Raw genomic sequence first — 21,225 nt, 5'->3', positions numbered from 1 at the left:
TTCACATGGGATTCAAACAACCACTTTACCTTTCTAGAACCATTCCCCGAAAACCATCCCATTGTAAGAACAGAATCTGGGCTGCCTTGGAATTCTTAATAGAAGCCCTCTCCTTCCATAGTCTGTACATATTAAGTTGTGACAACCATGAGGAACCACTGTTACCAAAGTGTACAATACCACATTACCATCAGAAGCACTTGTCTAGAGAACACTCACTGGTGTGGAGAGGACTGATCCCTCCTAATCCACTGAAAGACATTTCTACTCAAATAAGTTGGAGTCTGTGCTGACAACCAATTACAGGTTTATTGGCAGGAACTTTACAAAATTTATTCTCGGTATCTAATGTTACAAACTTTAGGGTCTTTGAGATATGCAGGATCCTTGTATGTAACTGGCATAAATCCTGTAAAGAGATAATTAAAGTTCTTGACAAAGACAATGAGCAAAATCTTAAATTAGTTCAGCTCAGCTGTGCAGGTATCCTTACCCATTTTCTGAGCTCTCTTAATGGCTTTAGTTATTTCCCTCTGTTTCTTTCCACAAAGACCTGTGAAAATAGAAGAGGTGCTTTTACATGTCAGAGGATGTTATTACTACACTAACAACAGTTTTCTATGTTGAAGACACCAATTTTTTTCTGTGAAGAGCCAGATAAGTCAATCTTTTGTGGGCCCTTTGGTCTCTCTCACACACTGGACTCTGTTACTGCAACTGAGTATCGAGTGAACAACCATGTGGCAACCAACAACAGGAAAAAAAACCAAATGATTGTTTGGATATAGCTATCAGTTGCTGGCACTAAGTTTTAGTCTAGGAATGGTAATTTAAAAATGGATTTAGTTTTATTATTTTCAGTTGAGTGCAGATGCTTGTAGAAGCCAGATGTGCTGGGAACTGAAAGGTGCTCTAATCCTCGGTAAGAACAGTATGCATTTTAAACCAAGACACAGTTTCCCTAAAGCCTAGACTTCTATATTGTCACCCTGTAGTTCCTGTGAGTAAAGGCAATGGCCCCTTGCACTGAAGATAGCTCTCCCTAAGGACCTCATGCCAGGCCCCGTGGCAGCAGGTGTCATAGTCACTTGCCAGAGCCCTAAAATAACAAGCAGTCAATGTGGTTCTTATCTATACTTAAATTTATTTCTTTATTTTTGTTTCTCATTTTCAAGACTGGGTTTCTCTTTGTAGTCCTGGCTGTCCTGGACTCAATTTGTAGACCAGGCTCACCTTGGACTCAGAGAGAAATGCCTGGCTCTGTTTCCAGATTGCTGGGATTAAAGGCATGCACCCCCCACACCCAGTTTACAATTAAATTTCTATGATTAAAAAAAAAGTACCTGTTATGTGCCTTCCGTAAATGCATCCAGTAAATGGAGAAATAAACTGGGACAAAAGCTGTTTGGGGTTATATTTAGAGGCGAAAAATAGTATTAGTTTATTTGTTATTCAAACAACTCTAAATGAATACATTTACATTTTTAAATAAAAGACCTTCAAGTTACATAAACATTTAATATGTTTCAGACAAAGTTAATAACATGAAATAAAATACCTTGTAGCAACAAGCCATCTTTTAAAAAGGAAACATTTAGTGTATAGAAAGCTGCACATGATCAAGGATCATGAATCAACCTGTCTATTCAGTGCTGTGGCTACTGCCTCCCTAAACTACAGGCATCTAAAATACTGCAGCTTACAGCCAGTTAGTGGGACATTCCCCTGTCAAGGCAGGCTATTAGGCACAGATTAGGGCATTTATTCTAACTTACTTTTATAGAACCCTTTAATAACACTTTCTAGGTACTAGGCACTGTATGGCTCCTCCCACAAATATTGCCACACTGTAATTTTTATAATATGTTGCATTTTCTCCTTCAAAAGTAGCTATCATTTTACACTACTGTGAAAACACTTAACTGTAATATATCATTCACTTTTTTTAAATTTGTTACTTTGTTTTGTTTTGTTTGAGATAAGGTTTCTCTTGTGTAGCCCTAGCTATCCTGGAGCTCACTCTGTAGACCAGGCTGGCCTCAAACTCAGAGATCTGCCCCCTCCTGCTTCCCTAGTGCTGGGATTAAAGGCGTGCACTGCCACCTCCCAGCTAAACTTGCTATTTCTAATTTGCTAAAAGCTTAAGGAGAAATAGTATTTAAAGCAATAGCATATGATAGTGAACTGCAAAAGTCAAACTTCGGAAGAGGAGTGTTTCCCAAACACAAGTCTGTTATGTGCAGCGAGCTGTGCAGAAACAGAGAAAAAAGAGAAATATTAACCCAAATACTAGTGAAATGAGGGGATAGGGGGCTCCAAAATGAATAGAGCTAACTTAGGAAGGTTTAACAAGATTTGATATCTTGAAGTTGCTGAACCCATCCTACATAAAACTTGCTGACAGTGATAATCCTCTGAGCAAATGAACAGAGCAGACTCCTAGTCAAGTGTCACCAGTGCTCACCTGCACATTCTTGTAATCTACACGTTTCTCACACAAGACACACTTCTTAAGAGGCTCCTTATAGGGGTTTTCCATTGGGATTGGCTAGGATAAAAGAACAGTCCCAGGATGAAATGTGTTAAGACTTGATCAGAAAAGTTACAGCTATATATTTCTATTTTTTATACAAGTACTTTATTTTGTGTGTCAATCTGGCTAAAGAGAGATTGCCACATTAAGTATTCTGCCTTGGGCTGCAGAGATGGCTCAGCAGTTAAGAGCACTGGCTGCTTGCTCTTCCAGAGGTCTTAAGTTCAATTCCCAGCAACCACATGGTGGTTCACAACCATCTGTAATGGGATCCGATGCCTTCTGGTGTGTCTGAAGACAGCTACAGTGTACTCATATAGATGAAATAAATAAATCTTTAAAAAACAAACAAATATTCTGCCTTGAAGCAGAAAAGGACTTCCAAGATAAGCAAGTTGATAAAAGGATTCTTGCTCAAAGAATTGAGCAAGTTTCAATTGCATATAATCAAAGCATCTTAGTTTATTTTAAAATCAATTAAAAAATTTATTTCAAGACAATTGCTTGGTGTAAACGTAACTTTATTCATTTTCTTTTAGATTAATTTATTAAAAGTATACATGTGCTAAATCATTTATCCATCCACAAATTTCCTGTCAGGTGTTTTCACCATTTTACTTTATAAGTAGACAATGTTCCATGGTTTACTGCAATAAAAAAAGGCTTGTTACCATCACCTTTATATAAGTTCTATGTGAGTCTGTGTGGGCCCTTGCACATTTTCTCACTTTGCTCTTCCTGACACAGTGCCTCTATGAGAATAGTTGTCACCAATATAATGACATTTAAAGTTTTGGTGAACACACAAAAAGGATTGATTGTGTGAGATTGTGTGTGTGCGTGTGTTTGTACCTTTTTATACACACATGTATGTGTATGTGCATGTGTGCCTGCATGTGTATGTGTGTGTGTTATTATGCTTTGTTCTTATTTACCCTCTATTGCTCTCAACCACCCTACCTCTCTCTACTCTTCTCATTCCCTTCTTCATTCCCAATAATACCCATTTCTGCTCTTAAGCTAACACAACATATATATTCCATGAACGTCTTTTGTCCCCTTGCCCTTTCCAACTCTTTTCTCACCACCATCCCTTTTCTGTGTTCCTGTTTCCTGTTTTTGAGTGTGTGTGTTTCTTTCTTGTGTTTCTTGAAGTAGGGTCTCACTATGTAGCTGCAGCTGTCCTACAACTCTCTGTGTAGCACACGGTAATCTCAAACTCCCCATCCTTATGTGTCGGCCTTCCAAATGATGAAATTACATGTTGTACCAACACACCTTGGCAAAGAGTCTTAATTTAGAAATGGCTTTGAAATCTATAGTTTTCCTTAATTGTGTTAAAGGAATATGACTGGGTGCATTTTTCTGTGCGGAAAAAAAAAAAACAAACCAGAATTTTCATTAGTCACATGACCTAAAAAATGTAAATTTCCTTTATTCTTTTAAAGTATGATGCATGGATTAGATGACTAAAGTGGATTCACATGTAAAGTTTAGACAACTTCCTTAGTATTTAACAGTCCTTTAAAATTTCTTTGTTTTTCTTGTTTTGTTTTTTTTACACTTGATTTTGGCCAAAAGACCAAAAAGAGATTGTTTGTGTTGTTGCTGTAGCCCAGGGTGGCTCCTCTTGCCTCAGCTTCCTAAATGCTGTCACAATATGTGTATACTGCCGTATCTAGCTTGCCTGGAATAGAAAGCTGTATTCCTTCTCAACTCCAGCTAAGTTCTTGTGTGCTGTGATTAGGCACCCACATCCATGTTCACACTTTAAACCCATAAAAATAAACCTACAGTTAAGCAACTAGTTGAATGTCTTACTGTAAAACTTGAATTTGGATCTTTTATCAAGGTAGCCTGTCAGATTTCTATTACCTACCATTTTCCTATCCACCAAAGCTATCTTTAGACATTCTCAAATCATGTATCCTTATATTTAATATCTACAAAGAAAAATACATTACAGACTGAATCTAGGAATTCTCTTCAAAATCCAAGTGACTATAGTCAATAAAAGGTAACCATTATTTTGTCCTATAATTGAATTCCAAAAAGTAAAAGTATAAAAAATTAGTCTGAATTTGGAAATGAATTAGTAATATAAGGGGGGGGGAGGATCTGGGGTTGGATAGGTGTCAATGGTTAAAAGCACTCCTTAATCTTACTGAGTACAGGGTTAGGATCCCAGCACCCATATCCAGTGGCTCACAACCACCTCTAATTCCAGCTCCAGGAGAATCCAATGCCCTCTTCTGGCTTCCACAGCTCCCCTTACCCATGTACACACAAATAATAAAATGTTTTCTTTTAAAAATAAAAAGGAATCTTACCAGGTCCTCATTGCTGGTTACCTGTTCATACTGTGAAAAACATCTTCTCCACAGCACAGAAACTAAAGAGAAAATGGCGACAACACAATTGTTTTCATTCGCTGAATATCTAACCGAGACTTATGTTTTTAAAGAGGCTGGATGAATCAAAAGGCACAATATGAAACATTGTTTTCACTCAATGATTAGTTAACATCTTGTTAGATTTGAGACACAATAGGACTCAAAATGAGCGATTCCAAAGGCTTTGGATAAAGGACATATATATTTCCTCTCCTATAAATCCTTTCCCTTTCTACAGTTACGGATTGTAATGCAAATATGTACAGAAACAACAGAATAGTATTGTCATTCCAAAGGGAAAAGAAAAAGATTCAAGTCTGACAAGTATAGAAACGAAAACTAAAGGTTAGGAGTTGACTACACCTTGTAGACAGGAGCTTAGATAGCACAACTGTTTCCTGAAGAGGCTTCATCCAGCAGCGGATGGAAATAGATGCAGAGACCCACAGCCAACAACAACAGGCGGTGTCCAAGTCTTAAGAGTGGGGAATAGGTTTGAGGGCGTCAGAGGGGTCACGTACACCAGAAGAAGATCTGCAGAGTCCGCTAATCTGGGCCCATGAGGGCTCACAAAGATTGAACCACCAACCAAGGAGCATTCAGGGGCTGGACCTGAGCCCCCTACATAATTGTAGCAGATGTGCACCTTGGTCTTCATGTGGGTCCCCTAACAATTAGAGCGGGGCCTGTCTCTGACTCTGTTGCCTGCCATTGGACCCCCTTCCTCTATCTGCACTGCCTGGTCGGGCCTCAGTGGGAGGGAATGTGCCTAGTTCTGATGCGACTTAATATCCGAGGCCGGGGTGGTACCCAAAGCGGGCATTCCCTTCTCTGAGAATGGGGCAAGTGTAAATGGAAGAGGAGGGGTTTGTGGGGATAGGACTGGGAGGAGGTGGCTGCGATCGGGATGTAAAGTGAATAATTAACGGAGAAAAGTAGTTTACTACACTTCAAAGTCCTCTTCAGCTCTAGGAAACCAGTCTAGGGCGACTCGAGCTTCCCACTCATCTCAAACCTAGTCGTATAGAAATAATCATTTTGCTAACGGCGAGGACCCCACCGACAATCAGCGGCTACAATGTTATGCCGGACATTTTACCCGCGTGAGTTCCGCGATCTGTGAAGCAGCCAGCCGCGGTTGTCAAATTCTTCCTCCCTATACCACTGCACACAGCAAGCAGAGCTGCCATGGTTCTCTGCCCTTCCTCTTCCTTTCCGTTCCCCTAAGCGCCCCGACTGGTCCTTTCCGGTGCTCTTCCCCGGCCTGCCTGTGATTCTACGCAAAGGTTCCGGTGCGAACGCAGCCGGGGTTCGGAGCACAGCAGCTTTACGTTCCCGCGCTCCCTAGGCCGGAAGTCACGTGACACGGGGCTGCGCTGCAGAGAGCTGGCGAGCTGATGCTGGGTCTATCAGTTACAGCGCCACAACTGCGGCTCCGGCTCCGGTCTGCACCCAGAGCGACCGTCGCAGGGACTCTGGGCCGTTGTCATGGAGGACGGCTGCCCGCGCATCCGCCGGCGGGTGTCTGTCCGCAAAAGGAACCGCGGCAACCCGACCCCGGCAGAGCTCCAGGCCCCCGAGGACACTGAGGACGAAGCTGCAGCCGAGAGCCGCCGCCGGAAAACCGGGAGCCCCGAGAACGCCCAGGTACAGCTCTGCTGAGGCCCCGCATCCCCGCTGATTCGTCCGGTCCTGTCATCACAGGGGCTGCGTTGACAACCCGGTCCCCCGCCCGGGCACGGCTGCCCGGGAGGTGAAACCGCCTTCTTCCCAGCTGCACATGAGTAGCCTTCCCTCTCCCTTCTCACCTTTGTTATCCTTCATCTCCAGCACCTGGGAGATAACTGCTTAAACCCCCGACTTCTAGGTAGATGTCAAACCTATACACTCCCCCCACCCCCTGTCGTAAAAAGTGTACACGGGGCAATTAACTGACTTGACAGAGAGAAAACTAGCCTTCCAAATGGCTCGTTTCTACTTTACTAATAAAACTTTTTTATTGATGACCCATTAAGTACTAGTTACGTTATTAAACTAGCCATATCATGTAGATTTTACAACGGTAACTGAGTCCTGGGAAGTTGAGAGACTAAAGTTGTGACTCAATAAATAATTATTACCTCCCAATTTACATCTCTGTTCTGTAAGCCACCCTACATGAGTGTGCACATAACTGTCTCAATTCCAAGTTCAGAACAGAATCTCATTGTAGTGTCTAGTGGTACAATCATGATTTTGTAGCAGACTGGCTTCCACGTTAGTGCCCCGGCCTGAATCACCAGTTATCAGAAGCATCTATTGAACCTTGTAGATGGTTACTGTTCTTCCGTTCCTTAATGCTTTAGCATAGGGTTAAGAATTAAAATGCTATACACAGGCTGCCAGAACAATCAGACCCCTCCATGTGCAGTCCTTGGTTGGTGGTTGAGACCCTGGGAGCTCTGAGGGTACTAGTTATTTCATAGTTGTTTGTCCTAAGGGGCTGCAAACCCCTCAGCTCCATAGGTCCCATCTCTAACTCCTTCACTGGGGACCCTGTACTCAGATCAATGGATGGCTGTGAGCCTCTACATCTGTATCAATCAGGTACTGTCAGAGCCTCTCAGGAGATAACTAACTATATTTAGGCTGGCTTGTCTTTCTTTCAGTCTCTGTTACATAGTTAATCTCTGCAACTCCTTCCATGGGTATTTGGTTCCCCCTTTTAAGAAGGAATGCACTGTCCACCATTTGGTCTTCCTTCTTCTTGAGTTCCTTGTGGTTTGTGGGTTGTTCTTCCTGTATTCCAAACTTCTGGGCTAATAACCACTTATCAGAGAGTGCATACCGTGTTTGATCTTTTGTGATTGGGTTACCACACTCAAGATGATATTCTCCAGATCCATCCATTTCCCTAAGAATTTCATAAATTTATTGTTTTTAATAGCTGAGTAGTACTCCATTGTGTAGATGTACCACAATTTCTGTATCCACTCCTCTGTTGAGGGACATCTGGGTTGTTTCCAGGTTCTGGCTATTATAAATAAGGCTGCTATGAACATAGTAGAGGATTGCAATTTGATCATCAATAGGAGGAGAAGAGCTCGGCCCTGTGAAAGTTCTGTGCCCCAGTGTAGGGGAATGCCAGGGCCAATAAGTGGGAGAGGGTGGGGTGGCAGGCATGGGGAGGGGGGAGGCAACAGGGGTTTGTTTTTGTTGTTTTTGTTTGTTTCTTTGTTTTTTGGAGGGGAAACTAGGAATGGAGAAATTTACATGTAAATAAAGAAAATATCTAATAAAAAATAAAATAAATAAAAAAAAGAATTAAAATGCTAAAGACTGGGTGTGTAGGTTCAGCAGTGGAGTCTGGGGCAGGCCCTGGGTTCACATGGCAGCCCCAAAGTAAATAATCTAGATTTCCAATCTCACCCCTTGGGCTGAGCTGGGGTTGTAGCTGAGTTGGCAGAGTGCTTGCTCAGAATGCCAGACACCCTGGGTTTGATCCCAACACCTCATAAAACCAGGTATGGTGGTGCATTCAGGAGACAAGCAGGAAGATCAAGACTGTAGCCTCTGTTAGATGAGATCCTGTCCTGGCTCAAAAAAATACTTTTAAGCATCCTGATATCCCATAATAATCCAGCAGTACTGTTTAGGCAAGTCAGAACAACTCTCTGGACTTGTTTCTTTTATTTGGTGATGATATGTATTCAGAGGATGATTTACATGTAGTGATATCTTTGGGATAGTCCTCTGCTGGAACATTTTTTTTTTTAAATGAGGATGGAATTCATGTATGTATCTTTGTTTCCTTTCAGGAAAATGACAGCGAAGAGGACATGTTTGGTGACTATGACAGCTTTACAGAAAATTCCTTCTTGGCTCAAGTTGATGACCTGGAACAGAGATATATGCTGCTGCCTGGATGTGAGACCCATGATACAGACTCTGGCACCAAAGCCCTTTGTTCGGAAGGCATCAAAACCAATCTGAGTGTTCCTACTGTAACCGACTTTTCTGACTCGGAAACTAGAGAGCAGATAAAGAAGCAGAGTGATCTAGATGTCCCTCCTGAGCCAGAACCTGCAAGTGATCTTTCCTTTGACATGCCTTCTTCTCAAATTCTATACTTTGAAAATATGCAGAACTCTTCCAAAGCTTTGGGCGATCAGCCTATTAAGGAAAGAGATGGGAACTCACATAAGTCATCACATGAAGAATTGGCCTATAGCCACATAGAGCAACCCCAGCAAAATAATGACTTCTCTAACGCCAGAGCTTCTTCAGAGACGAGCAGGAGAAGAAGTATTAAAGACCATCTGAAAAGTGCCATGGCTGGGAATGCCAGGGCCCAGACCCCAGTATTTCCCAGGAGTAAACAACTCAGAGAGATGCTCCTGTCCGAGGAGATCAGTGTTGCTAAGAAAGCCATTGAGTCACCGTCAGATGATCTTGGTCCTTTTTATTCGCTACCCAGCAAAGTGAGAGACCTTTACGTTCAGTTGAAAGGAATCAAAAAATTATATGGTAATGCTTTTTATAAAACGGAAACCAAATTTATAATTCAGATAGTTTTAATCCAAATCAGTGGAAACGGGTGATTCCCTGGTCCCGCTTCTCATCTTGAACGACCAAGAGTATCAGTTGCGTTAACCGTGCATCCCTATCATGCACTTCTTTCCTTCCGTACGTATACGGATTGTCCTTCTCAAGGCAGGTATCTGGCTGTCTCTTGCCTGAGTAGTCTTTGGGCCACTCTCTTCTGTGCCCTCGCTTAAGTTGCTAAGACTAAGGAACCTGAGCCTGACGTGCTTCCGGAGCAGCTGCATGTTCTCCTGTGGACCACACAACTGAGTTTTCACCCTTCATACTCTGCTTCTGACTTTCTTCTCTCATTAGCTTTTATTGTTTCTTTGGCGTTCAGAATTGTTGAAATTCCTTTAAATGTTTTGGGTTTTTTTTTTTTTAAGATTTATTAATTCATCTATTTATTTTATATATGTAAGTACACTGTTGCTGACTTCAGACACACCAGAAGAGGGCATCAGATCTTATTACAGATGGTTGTGAGCCACCATGTGGTTGCTGGGAATTGAACTCAGGACCTCTGGAAGAGCAGGCAGTGCTCTTAACCACTGAGCCATCTCTCTAGCCCTGAACTCTCAGAAAAGTGAAAGAAGGCTAAGATTTAAGTGCAGGAAAGACTGCAGTAAGGGGATAGAGAATTGGCTCAGTAGTTAAGAGTACTGGCTGCTCTTCCAAAGAACCCGGGTTCAGTTCCCAGCACCCACACAGCACCTCACAACTACCTGTAACTCCAGTTCCAGGAGATCTGACACCATCTCACACACATGGACAAGCAAGAACACCACCAATGCACATAAAATAAAAATATTTTTTAAAAAGACTGCAGTAATAGTAATTAAGTGATGTTTTTCAAAAGTCTTGCGTCCTTGCGTATATTTCAGATAGACCATGGTAAACAAGGGGACAGCAGCTGCCATTCTAGATCAGTCCATCAGCCATCACTGCAAGCATTCTTGGGAGAACTTTTGAAGTATTTGAAGACACGGATTGTCAGGAGACAGTCAGGTTGAAGTAGAATGATAGGAAACTAAAGACTACCTTCGGACAGTAAGAAGCTAGGCATTCTAGATGGCTCAGCAGCTAAGATGTCTGGTTCCCAGCACCCACACAGTGGCTTACGGCCATCTGTAACTCCAGCTCCAGGGGATCTTAGGCTCTCTTAAGACCTCTGGGACTAGACATGCATTGCATGCATAAACATGAAATCCAAGAAATTCTAAATTGCGAGGCACATGGCTTGCGAGTGAACAGTCGAGCACTGGGTATTGTGTACAGCCCTGCAGTCCTCACCCTCAGAAGAGCAGGACTTTAAGGTCATTCTCAGCTACATAGCAAGTTCAAGGCCAGCCTGGGCTGCATAAGACCCTGTCTCAGTAATACGGAAAGGCCCTTCTGTTACTCTAAGTACATGCTAACTTCCTTCCCTCTGTCCTCCTGCCAGCTGCCTTGTTGAGTCTCAGTCTGCTGCTGAAGGGATTCCTTGAGGGTAGGATTTTAGGGCTCTCCCATTTTGTTTTGCTTTTGGGGTCTGTAGGTAGTTTGTGGTATCTGACATTGAATCCATTACCATGTAAGGTACTCTGCCATTGAATTTCCAGATTTCACGTTTTGAAACAGGATCTCGTAGCACAGGCTTGCCCCAAACTAATGCTCTTTCTACATCTGTGTCCTAAATACCGAGATTACAAGCATGTGGCACAGTGTTCAGCTAGGACAGGAATGGAACTCAGCATTTAAGTAACCAACACTGTGCTTAGTATATTGTGGTATAGAGTCCTCAACTGGCAGATTTTGTCCACCTCTTTAACTCCAGCGTTGTTGCTTTAACAGTGCCTGACCTAGGGGGAGCAAAACAGTTGTTTTGTACTATAGTTAGACTCCATGCCAAATACACAATAATTACAATGACTGTCGGTTATATTCATAGTGTCGAGGTGGAAGCTTCAGGAAGCAGCTTTGCATGTGTGAGGAGAAGTGCACATGTGCACATGCCTGTGTAGCTGAGTTTCAGTATAAACACATGGCAGTTTCACAACTGGTGGCTGATACCAATCTGAAATACTTAATTTACATTTTAAATATTTTGGTTTATTTATGGCCTGGAAGTCAAATCTAAGGCCTTGCACATTAAGCACACACTTTACTACTGAGCCAAACAGCTCGGTTTAATTTTTTTTTTTTCGGTTTTTCAAGACAGGGTTTCTCTGTGTAGTCCTGGCTGTCCTGGACTCACTCTGTAGACCAGGCTGGCCTTGAACTCAGAAATCCACCTGCCTCTGCCTCCCAAGTGCTGGGATTAAAGGCATGCGCCACTACCACCCAGCTAATTTTTTTTTTTTAAGATTGATTTATGTGAGTACATTGTAGCTGTTTTCAGAAACGCCAGAAGAAGGCATTGGATCCCATTGTTGTTCAGACATAACTATTTTGATGTCTTGTTTTGTGGAGGGTCTCACTGTAGCCCTGGAGGGGCTTGGAACTCACAACAGCCTACCTGCCCCTACCTCCCTAGTACTAGGGTTAAAGGTCTGCACGCACCCAGCCAGCCTCTTTTATTTATTTATTTATTTATTTATTTATTTATTTATTTTTGGTTTTGGATTTTCCGAGACAGGGTTTCTCTGTATAGCCCTGGCTGACCTGGAACTCACTCTCTAGACCAGGCTGGCCTCAAACTCAGAAATCCGCCTGCCTCTGCCTCCCAAGTGCTGGGATTAAAGGTGTGAGCCACCACCGCCTGGCAAGGTTTATTTATTTATTATATGTAAGTACACTGTAGCTGTCTTCAGACACCCTAGAACAGAGCATCAGATCTCATTACAGATGGTTGTGAGCCACCATGTGGTTCCTAGGATTTGAACTCAGGACCTTCGGAAGAGCAGTCAGTGCTCTTAACCTCTGAGCTATCTCTCTAGCCCCTTTTTTGTTTGTTTGTTTGTTTTTGTTTTGTTTTTTAAAGAATTATTTATGTATTTTACTTTATATGAGTACACTGTTACTATCTTCAGACACACCAGAAGAGGGCGTCAGATCCCATTACAGATGGTTGTGAGCCACCATATGGTTGCTGGGAATTGAACTCAGGACCTCTGGAAGAGCAGTCAATGCTCTTAACCACTGAGCCATCTCTCCAGCCCGCCTATTTCTCTAATGATTAAAAAAAAAAATACTACTGCTTGGACTAGAGAGATGGTTCAACAGTAAAGAACACTCACTGATCTTCCAGGGTCCTGGTTCCAACTCTCAACGCCAGGGTGGATGGCATGTATGTATGTGTGTATATACAGGTATGCAAGCTAAACAACCACACCTAGAAACATACTAGCATTCAGTGCTGATGCCCACTTCAGACTCCATGGAGGCCAGTGTTCATACAGTGTCTCTGCTCTCCTTGATTATTTCTCACTGATTTGGGGCAGAGCAACACAACTCTGGATGTGCCAGTAGCTAACTGAAGCCTTTAATGGGTTAAATAGTCCTTCCTTTAAATGATACCTGGGCTGATCAGAAACCGTTTGGATGCTTATGAACCAAAGGACCATTAGGGACGTGAATTGTCCATAAGAGAGCTGAAGACGTGGTTTGTGCAAGATCTTGTAGATTTCCTTTTCTTCCTCTCCCTATTTCTGCAAAGAAGCTCTTCAGTTGGTGAGGGAGGTAAGCTATATGATCTTGAGGAAGAAGGAAGGTTTTACAAGGAACACAGGTTCTCACGCTGCCCTTGGCCGCAGGCGGGCAATCTCTGCCCTGCTGGAATCTGACGCCTACAACTGTAACTATTGTAAGGTGAGCCAGTTGGGCACCTGGTGGCAAGGTCTGAGCTCAGACTTGCTGGTGGTACACATCGGGGTTTTGGGCATTTACGGTCTGTAAGAATCCCATTTATCCTCATGAGAAGATTACCACATTGAAATACTGATTTCCTCCCAGAAAAAATTGAGAGCATAGAAGGGGAAAATAATCTCTTGCATTTTTCTTTAAATTCTACAGACTGGCAACATACTTGTTTAACGCTAAGATCTGTGCAAGAAAGAAAAAATTTAATATATTCCTTGCCAACGAGTGGCGGAAAAACCCTTGTGGCTGAGATCTTAATGCTGCAAGAACTGCTCTGCCGACAGAAAGATGTCTTAATGATCCTTCCGTATGTGGCAATTGTCCAAGAAAAGGTGTGTGTGGTTAAATAGTTGTAACTTTCTAATATGACGTTTTAAGATATAAAGACTAGCATAAATGTATTAATTTTGAGCTGAGTCTCGCCATTTTTTCAGTATGTGAAAACTAACACCAAGTACTTAGCTGTTTTCTCTTTTTTGTTTTTTGTTTGTTTGGTTGGTTGGTTTTGGTTTTTGGTCTTTTCAAGACATGGTTTCTGGGTTTCTCTGTATAGCCCTGGCTGTCCTGGAACTCACTCTGTAGACCAGGCTGGCCTCGAACTCAGAAATTCGCCTGCCTCTGCCTCCCCAGTGCTGGGACTAAAGGCGTGCGCCACCACTGCCTGACAAATATTTTCAAATAGTAACTGCATATAGTTTATCCTGAGTTGCTTTGAGCTGTATCTTAAATGTTCTGTTAATATTTAGCCTACTTTTTCAACCAGAAACCAGCTTATTACCTCTTCAGGATAAGTGAGTCAATCTGGTGTGGCTTTTATATAAAAGGCGACAAGTAAAATCTGTTTTCATATTATAGTTTAAAAGTTAACACATACCAGGGTTGGTGAGGAGGTTAGGAGCCTTGGCTGCTCTTCTGGAAGTCTTAGGTTAACTCTGAGCATCCACCTGGTGGCTCAAAACCATCTGTAACTCTAATCCAAGGGAATCCATCACCCTTTGGCTTCTGTCTCTGAATGCACACAGTGCACGGGTATATATGCAGACAAAACACCCATCCACATATAATAACTAAAGAGTTACATGTATTTATTTGGTAAAGATCTTGGCCTTATTAAAAACCAGCAGTTACTAGCTAGGTGTTCCTAGATTGGACCCACAGAGGGGGACAATTTTAGATTAAAGGAATCCCTCTGACTTTTAACTCAACCTCTTTGTGATTTTGTTTATTTAACTAATATTCTAGATTTCCAGCTTGTCGAGTTTTGGCATAGAACTTGGTTTCTTTGTTGAAGAATATGCTGGAAGCAAAGGAAGATTTCCTCCAGTTAAAAGGAGGGAGAAGAAATCGCTGTATATCGCCACGATTGAGAAAGGGCATAGCCTGGTGAACGCCTTGATCGAGACCGGAAGGATCAGCGCTCTAGGTCTGGTTGTCGTCGATGAGGTTGGTCAACATCATATTTCCGATCTAGCTCATTCCCCAGCTATGGCTTGGATCCTGTTAGTAACTACCCTAATGCACAGAGAGCACAGGGAAGACATTCCATGGTGGGTAATCTTAATTTGGGTCTCTTGCAAAGGTTTCTTGAAATGTGAGTCTGTGTCTATGGAGACATTTTATAATGGTACTCATCGAATCCCAGATGTGTCAGGATGCTGCCCCAGTTTTTACTAACCTAAAGCACTAGTGAAATGGTATATGTGTACTAGGGTTCTAATACCTAGCATATGTCCCTTCTGCACAAAGCAGCCGTTTTATATGGATGGGAAATGAAATCTGACTCTTCCACTCCCCATCCCCACCTTTAAATCACAGTTGCACATGATTGGTGAAGGGAGCCGTGGTGCCATACTGGAGATGACCCTGGCAAAAGTCCTCTACACCAGCAGTGAGTACTGACCTGTAGTCAGGTCTGTGTGTGAACGTGATTCTGTCACTAGACTGAACTGCCTCACAAGCTGCTTAAGGTCCCTGCCTCAGCCTGCAAGCTCAAGTCTTTGTTGGAAGAATATGGATGGGTGAGGATTACAAAGGTGCTTGCCGCGGGTCTGTTCTCAGACAGATGCCACTGCGCACTTAGTCGCCATCAGCCTCCATATCTGTGAGATGGGGGCTGTGACAGTGCTGGCCTGGTGAGACACTTGGGAAGGTTTACATGAGAACTGGTGCTGCTTCTCGGTGGCTCCAAGTGGCACTGGGCATGGTCTGCTCCCAACATTGTCTTCAGCATTAACACCATCTTCCCAATGGAACAATTGTACTTCTTTTGAATTTCTTTTTTTTTTAAGACAGAGTCTTACTGTATAGCTCTAGCTGGCTTGGAACTTGCTTGTAGACGGGGTGGCCTCAGAGGCACAGAGAGCCTGCCTGTGCCTTCTGAGTGCTGAGATTAAAGGATTGTACCACTCGCCTGGCAAACTGTATTTGAGTGTTCACTTTAAGGAACTGTTTTACAGCATCCAATTGTCTTTAAATATTCATAAACTATTCTAAAAATCTATATTTATTGATGTGATGTTGTAGTGCTTACCTCACTAATGCCATTTGCTATAATGTCATTTCATTGGAAGATGCTAGGATTTGAATCCAGTATATCATATATTCTAATCATGTACTCAAGTATTGAACTACACCTCTGGCCCCAAGAATAGTTTTTAAAATTATGAAAGTAATTGCATTTATGCAGACTGTAGCACCATGCAGTCTTGTCTCTTCTTTCCTTTTCAAGTTACTGAGCAGCTGCTGTTCCCAGGCGCTGTTCTTAGTGCTAGAGTTACCAGGGCAATGGCTGCAGTTCCTGCCAGCATCCCACATGCATTTCAGATGAAAGGACAGCCATAGGACGTTCTACAGTGTGCTCAAGGCAGAGGCATGCAATCCTGCCCATCACCGGCTCATCGCCATCACAGCTGCAGTGTTTCCAGAGTTGTCGGAAATGGGAAAGCTCTCTCTGGAGACAGGCTCCTGCTCTGGGAGCCAGGGCCTCTGCATGAGACCCCCTAGGGATGTCACACCTTTCCTGAAGTCCATCATTTCAGTGGTCCAATCAGAAAGGAAGAACTTAAGTGTCTCCTTAGAATATCTTCATTCCTGCCAGGACGGCTGCACTACTGTCGTGGTACTCCAGCCTTGGAGCACTGGCTGTGTGCTCTGGTCTGTATCTCCAGGTTACATCTCCCAGTATCTCCCAGGTAGTATCTGCTAGGTGGATGTTCTGTGAGCAGCCATCATCACCTAGAGTCCCTTTCCTTCAAACCCATTCTTCAGCATGAACTTCCATTTACCAGCAAGTAGCTAAACCAGAATCTTGCAATCTTTTTAACTTCCCACATTTCAATGTTGCCTGTACACAAGTGTCTTCTCTCTCAGCGTCCCAAGCATGTGGGTCTTCCAGCCTTTGTCTTTAACCCTGCCAGCGCTCAGTCCCTATCTAGCATCTGGGTCTTCCAGCCTTTGTCTTTAACCCTGCCAGTGCTCAGTCCCTATCCAGCTGCCCGAGAGTCTGCTTGAGGCTCCCCTTGCTCCTGGCACTGACTCTTCAGCTGAGCGTCTCGTCCTTTCTGCCAGATTGCCACGATGGCAGCACCAGATTCTTCTCTACGCAAGTCTTGATCTCTCACCTCCCCACTCCAAGCCTGACTTGTGTCATGTAGATAAAAAGATCTTTACAAATGCAAACCCGATTACAATTTTCCCATTCACCTCCTGTAACCGCCTCCTCCTTTTCTGCACACACCCCAGTGTTTCTAGCACAGCCTTTCTTGGATGGTCCAATGCTTGCCTGTTCCACTTCTGGTCTACCTTGTCCCTCTGCAGACAGTATCCTGAAGGATCATTTCAAGACGTAGATAGTGTCAATGAAGAGACATCCTAGGAAGGCCTAGGTTTGGGTTTAAAGCAGTAGCTATGTCTAGAAATTCATCTAGTTTTACATGTTGTTCCATTGTGAGTTCTTTTTGTTGTTTTTGTTTTAAAGATTTATTTATCTATGTAAATGATAAATTTGCATATATGCCTGCACACCAGAAGAGGGCATCAGATCATATAATAGATGGTTGTAAGCCACCCTGTGGTTGCTGGGAATTGAACTCAGGACCTTCAGAAGACCAGTCAGTGCTCTTAACCTCTAAGCCATCTCTTCAGCCCTCAAAATACTTTTTAAATTGATGAGAGACTTTTCGTATGAGATAAAAGTTTGAAACTAGCTGAATGTAGTAGTTTACATCTGTAATTTAGCACTCAGGAAGCTGAGGCAGGAGGATTGCTGTGAGCTTTAAACTAGCTGGGTTATATAGTGAGTTCCAGGCCAGCCAGCACTACATGATCAGACTCTGGTATTGTTTTAAGGAATTCGGGCTCATTTAGCCATGAGTCCTCTACTGTTGTCAGATCCGTAGCCACATTTCAGGAAATTAGAAATCCAGAGCAGTCCAGAAGTTCTTGTGTGCTAATATAACACCACAAATGGAAAACGTTATTGTCATTGTTTGACAGGGCACAGTGAGAGCGCAGCTTAACGGAGGTCTATACAAAACCAATAATTGTGGTCAGACTTAAGTCACGTCAAGAACTTCTTTATGTATATGCAAAAAATTGGATAAAAACCCCAAATGTGGACCATTTCTGGTCTAGACATTTCAGATAACCTCATCATCTTCCTGTTCCCTGACTCCACACCACTCAGACAGAACAGCACCCAAGTATTGCTAATGTTTCTTTCAGACATAAATGAGATATTTCCCTAATATTTTTATTTGTTTTAGAAACAACTCAGATTATCGGCATGAGTGCAACATTAAACAACGTAGAAGACCTACAGGCGTTCCTTAAAGCTGAGTATTACAGCAGTCAGTTCAGACCAGTATGTACCCAAGGTTTGCGCTGTATTGCTTACTATGTATTCATCTTAGAAATGAAAGCAGTGAACATGGTGTATTGTAAGACAGCTCAATGGGGAAGGTGCGTGGTTCATTCAGCATACCTGTATCATTGATAATAGCTTACAGATGGAGGATGCCAACTGAGGCTGTGGACCTTGGCTTGAGTCCCTTGTTATAAACCTGGAAGAGTGGCTGGAGAGCCAGCTCCAGTGAACGTTTACTGAATGAGCACTCCCAGAACTTGTTTTAGTATCTGAAGTCAGGTTTTTAACTGGGCAAGATTTCAAGAGATACATACAAACCTACTGTCAATGTCGAAAAATTGCCTTACTTCCCACTTCAGAACAGTGCAGACAGTTAGCATAGCTCCCATGCAAGGGCGATATGAAAATTAATTACACATTCCATAGTTTTAGTCTCACAAAGCCCCACCCCTAGGTGTAGAGCCACCACCAGTCAGTGGTCACAGCACTGACTGCTCTTCTAGAGGTCCTGGGGTCAATGTTCAGCATCCATGTGGTAGCTCTTATACAGTCCGGTCCCATGGGACTCAGCCCTTCTGGCTCCCAGTGACACTGCACACGTGTGGTGCACAGGCAAAATTCAGACAAGACACCCATAGGTATAAATTAAATAAATAAGAGATGGAGAATTAGACTTCTCAGGGAAGAACACCCTGATAGGTTGTCTAGCCCCAAGTGGTCACATCTAAACACTTATGCATACAAACAATGCTGAATGAACTCAGTAGTGGGGGATTGTGCACACACGTGTGTACAACAATAACTTAAAAAAAAAAAAAAAAGAGGTCATGAACTTGAGAAAGAGAAGAACAGAGGTAGAGATGGGGTGGAAATGATGTAAATTTAACATTGGTGTATGGATTCTTTAATTTTTTTTTTTTATTTAAAGAAATTACCTTAGCTAGGCTTGATGATACAAGCATGTAGTCTCAGGAGACTAAGATAGGGAAGCTTGAGTTTTAGGCCAGCCAGAGTTACATACTGAGCTCAGAGCTAGTCTGGGCTATGGAGCAAGACTCTTGTCAAGGAAAAAGCTTATAACATCTTTTCAAGTGCCTGTACTTCGGTAGCTACAGTCCTTTTAAAAAAATAAGCTAGAGTTTGACGTGGAGTTTCCCCTTGGTTTTGAGACAAGGTCTCGTGTCCCAGACTGTTCTGGAGCTGCCCACCTAGCCAAGGATGACCGTGAACTCCTAATCCTCCTGCCTCCACCTCCCATGTGCTGGGCTGATAGGTTCAATGCCGTACTTCATCTAACAGCAGCATTCCTAAAGTGCTTGGCTAAAGTAAAAGCAGAGCTCATAGGTACTTGAAGATTATGTGCACTATACTTGTACTGTCTGTCTGAAGTACCACTGTGGATATTCTGGGTCAGGTTCTTGATGGTCACTAAATATTATCTTGAAATTTATTGTTTTCCACTTGTACAAAATATAAAAAATTTCAGGAGATATTTTCTGGCCTTAGATGTCAGATTAAGATTCTAGTCTTTTTTTTGGTTGGGCTGCGGTGGTAAATGGCTTTAATCCCAGGCAGAAGTAGGTGAACCAAAGGCCAGCCTGGTCTATAGTCCCAGGGCTACATAGACAAGCACCCTTCTTAGGAAAACAGACAGACAGATAAACAAAAATTCCTCAAGACTCCACTTTTAAAGACCTGTGAGCTGAGGGCAGGGGAGATAGCCAGTTGTTAGTGAGCATGAGTGCCTGCGTTCAGCCCTCAGAGCCCACACAGAAAGGCCAGGCATGCTCCATATCCTACAATCCCAGTGCTGAGACAGGAGGTCCAGCCTGGCCTCCTTGGCAGGTGTCAAGCGAAGTGAGGGACTTGTCTTAAAAATAAGGTGGACAGTGCCTGAGGTGTGTCCTCTTATCTTGTGCATGTGCACACAAGGGTGAGTACCTGTACATACATAGGTACCACACCTGTGTGTGCCTGCGCACATACACCAAGAGAGTCTGTGTTTGTAAACTTTGTGTCCATGAGTCATTAAGTGGCATTTAAGGTGAAAACTGATGACTAACACAGAAGAGAAAATAGCACTGCCACTTGTTCCTACATATATATATATATTTTTTTTTAACTACTTAACTTTGACTTACATGGATGTGTCTGAGTGTCTGCCATGTGTTTGTGGTGCCTGAGAGATCAGCAAAGGGCACCAGACCTGTTGGAGCAGGACTTATAAAGGTGGCTGTAGGCTGTTGTGGGTGCTGAAAACTGAACGTCCTCTGTGGAGCGGCAAGCACACTTAATGGCTGAGCCACCTCTGCAGCCCTCATTCCTACTGCTCATAACAAGTCCGAGGGCATCTGGCTTCCTTTGGAATGTATGCTACCCACCTCAAAAGTGATTTTTCCAGGATGTTAGTTCCTGTTTTTATGCAAAGGAAGAGAGGTAGGGGAAGGAAGGAGCTGAGCATGTAAGCTGAGGCCTGTCTGTGGTGTCCTAGAAACGCTGAGGTCTCAGTGTAGCTGCCCTGTGTTAAAACAATTTATAGAATTTCAAACTACAAATAGTATGTTAATTGACTGTTTCCTTTCAACTCCAGGTCGAATTAAAAGAATTCCTGAAAATAAACGACACAATCTATGAGGTAGACAGCCGGGCTGCGGACAGCCTGACCTTTTCACGGCTCCTGAATTATAAGGTGAGAGGGAAACCCCTCAGTCCGGGCTCCCATCCTTTGTGCCTAGGTGTGCTGGGCACTGCAGCAGACCCCAGGGGATCTAGTTGGTATGTATTTGGGGGAAGGTTTGAGATGAGGACGTACCTGATCTGTCATGGACAAAAGCTGCTGACTGAATACAACTAGTTTCCTCTTCATTTTGTTTGCAGTGCTCGGATCGAGCCAGGGCCTACAAGATACACACCACCACTGAGCTACACCATACAAGGCACACACCACCACTCAGCTACACCGTCCAAGGCACACACCACTGACCTACACCCATACAAGGCACACACCACTGACCTACACCCATACAAGGCAC

At 43.1% G+C, this 21,225-nt stretch overlaps 2 protein-coding genes across 5 annotated transcripts in view; one reads left to right on the top strand and one right to left on the bottom strand.

Moving 5' to 3' along the window:
• Positions 1–290: 290 nt before the first annotated feature.
• Mrps18c (mitochondrial ribosomal protein S18C) lies at positions 291–6,209 on the bottom strand. Its single transcript, XM_031336992.1, has 6 exons — positions 6,026–6,209; positions 4,864–4,925; positions 2,465–2,548; positions 1,344–1,401; positions 494–553; positions 291–409 (listed from the first exon to the last, which is right to left on the bottom strand). The coding sequence occupies exons 1-6, from the start codon at positions 6,114–6,116 to the stop codon at positions 333–335; spliced, it is 432 nt and encodes a 143-aa protein (XP_031192852.1). The 5' UTR covers positions 6,117–6,209; the 3' UTR covers positions 291–332.
• Positions 6,210–6,220: 11 nt separating this feature from the next.
• Positions 6,221–21,225, top strand: part of Helq (helicase, POLQ like) — a 41,049-nt gene continuing 26,044 nt past the window's right edge. For 3 of the 4 annotated variants that reach the window (XM_031336986.1, XM_031336985.1, XM_031336988.1), the window contains exons 1-7: positions 6,221–6,573; positions 8,724–9,432; positions 13,483–13,661; positions 14,572–14,772; positions 15,145–15,217; positions 18,093–18,190; positions 20,784–20,882. In XM_031336986.1, the coding sequence (XP_031192846.1) occupies positions 6,415–6,573; positions 8,724–9,432; positions 13,483–13,661; positions 14,572–14,772; positions 15,145–15,217; positions 18,093–18,190; positions 20,784–20,882 (1,518 nt within the window). In that variant the 5' untranslated portion in view covers positions 6,221–6,414. The remainder of the gene's footprint in view (positions 6,574–8,723; positions 9,433–13,482; positions 13,662–14,571; positions 14,773–15,144; positions 15,218–18,092; positions 18,191–20,783; positions 20,883–21,225) is intronic. The other variant, XM_031336987.1, reaches the window with a different exon arrangement.

Source organism: Mastomys coucha, unplaced genomic scaffold (assembly GCF_008632895.1).
Source record: "Mastomys coucha isolate ucsf_1 unplaced genomic scaffold, UCSF_Mcou_1 pScaffold22, whole genome shotgun sequence".
Classification (NCBI taxonomy): domain Eukaryota; kingdom Metazoa; phylum Chordata; class Mammalia; order Rodentia; family Muridae; genus Mastomys; species Mastomys coucha.
The sequence above is the reverse complement of the archived record's forward strand: the minus strand, read 5'-3'. Positions and strand labels throughout refer to the sequence as shown.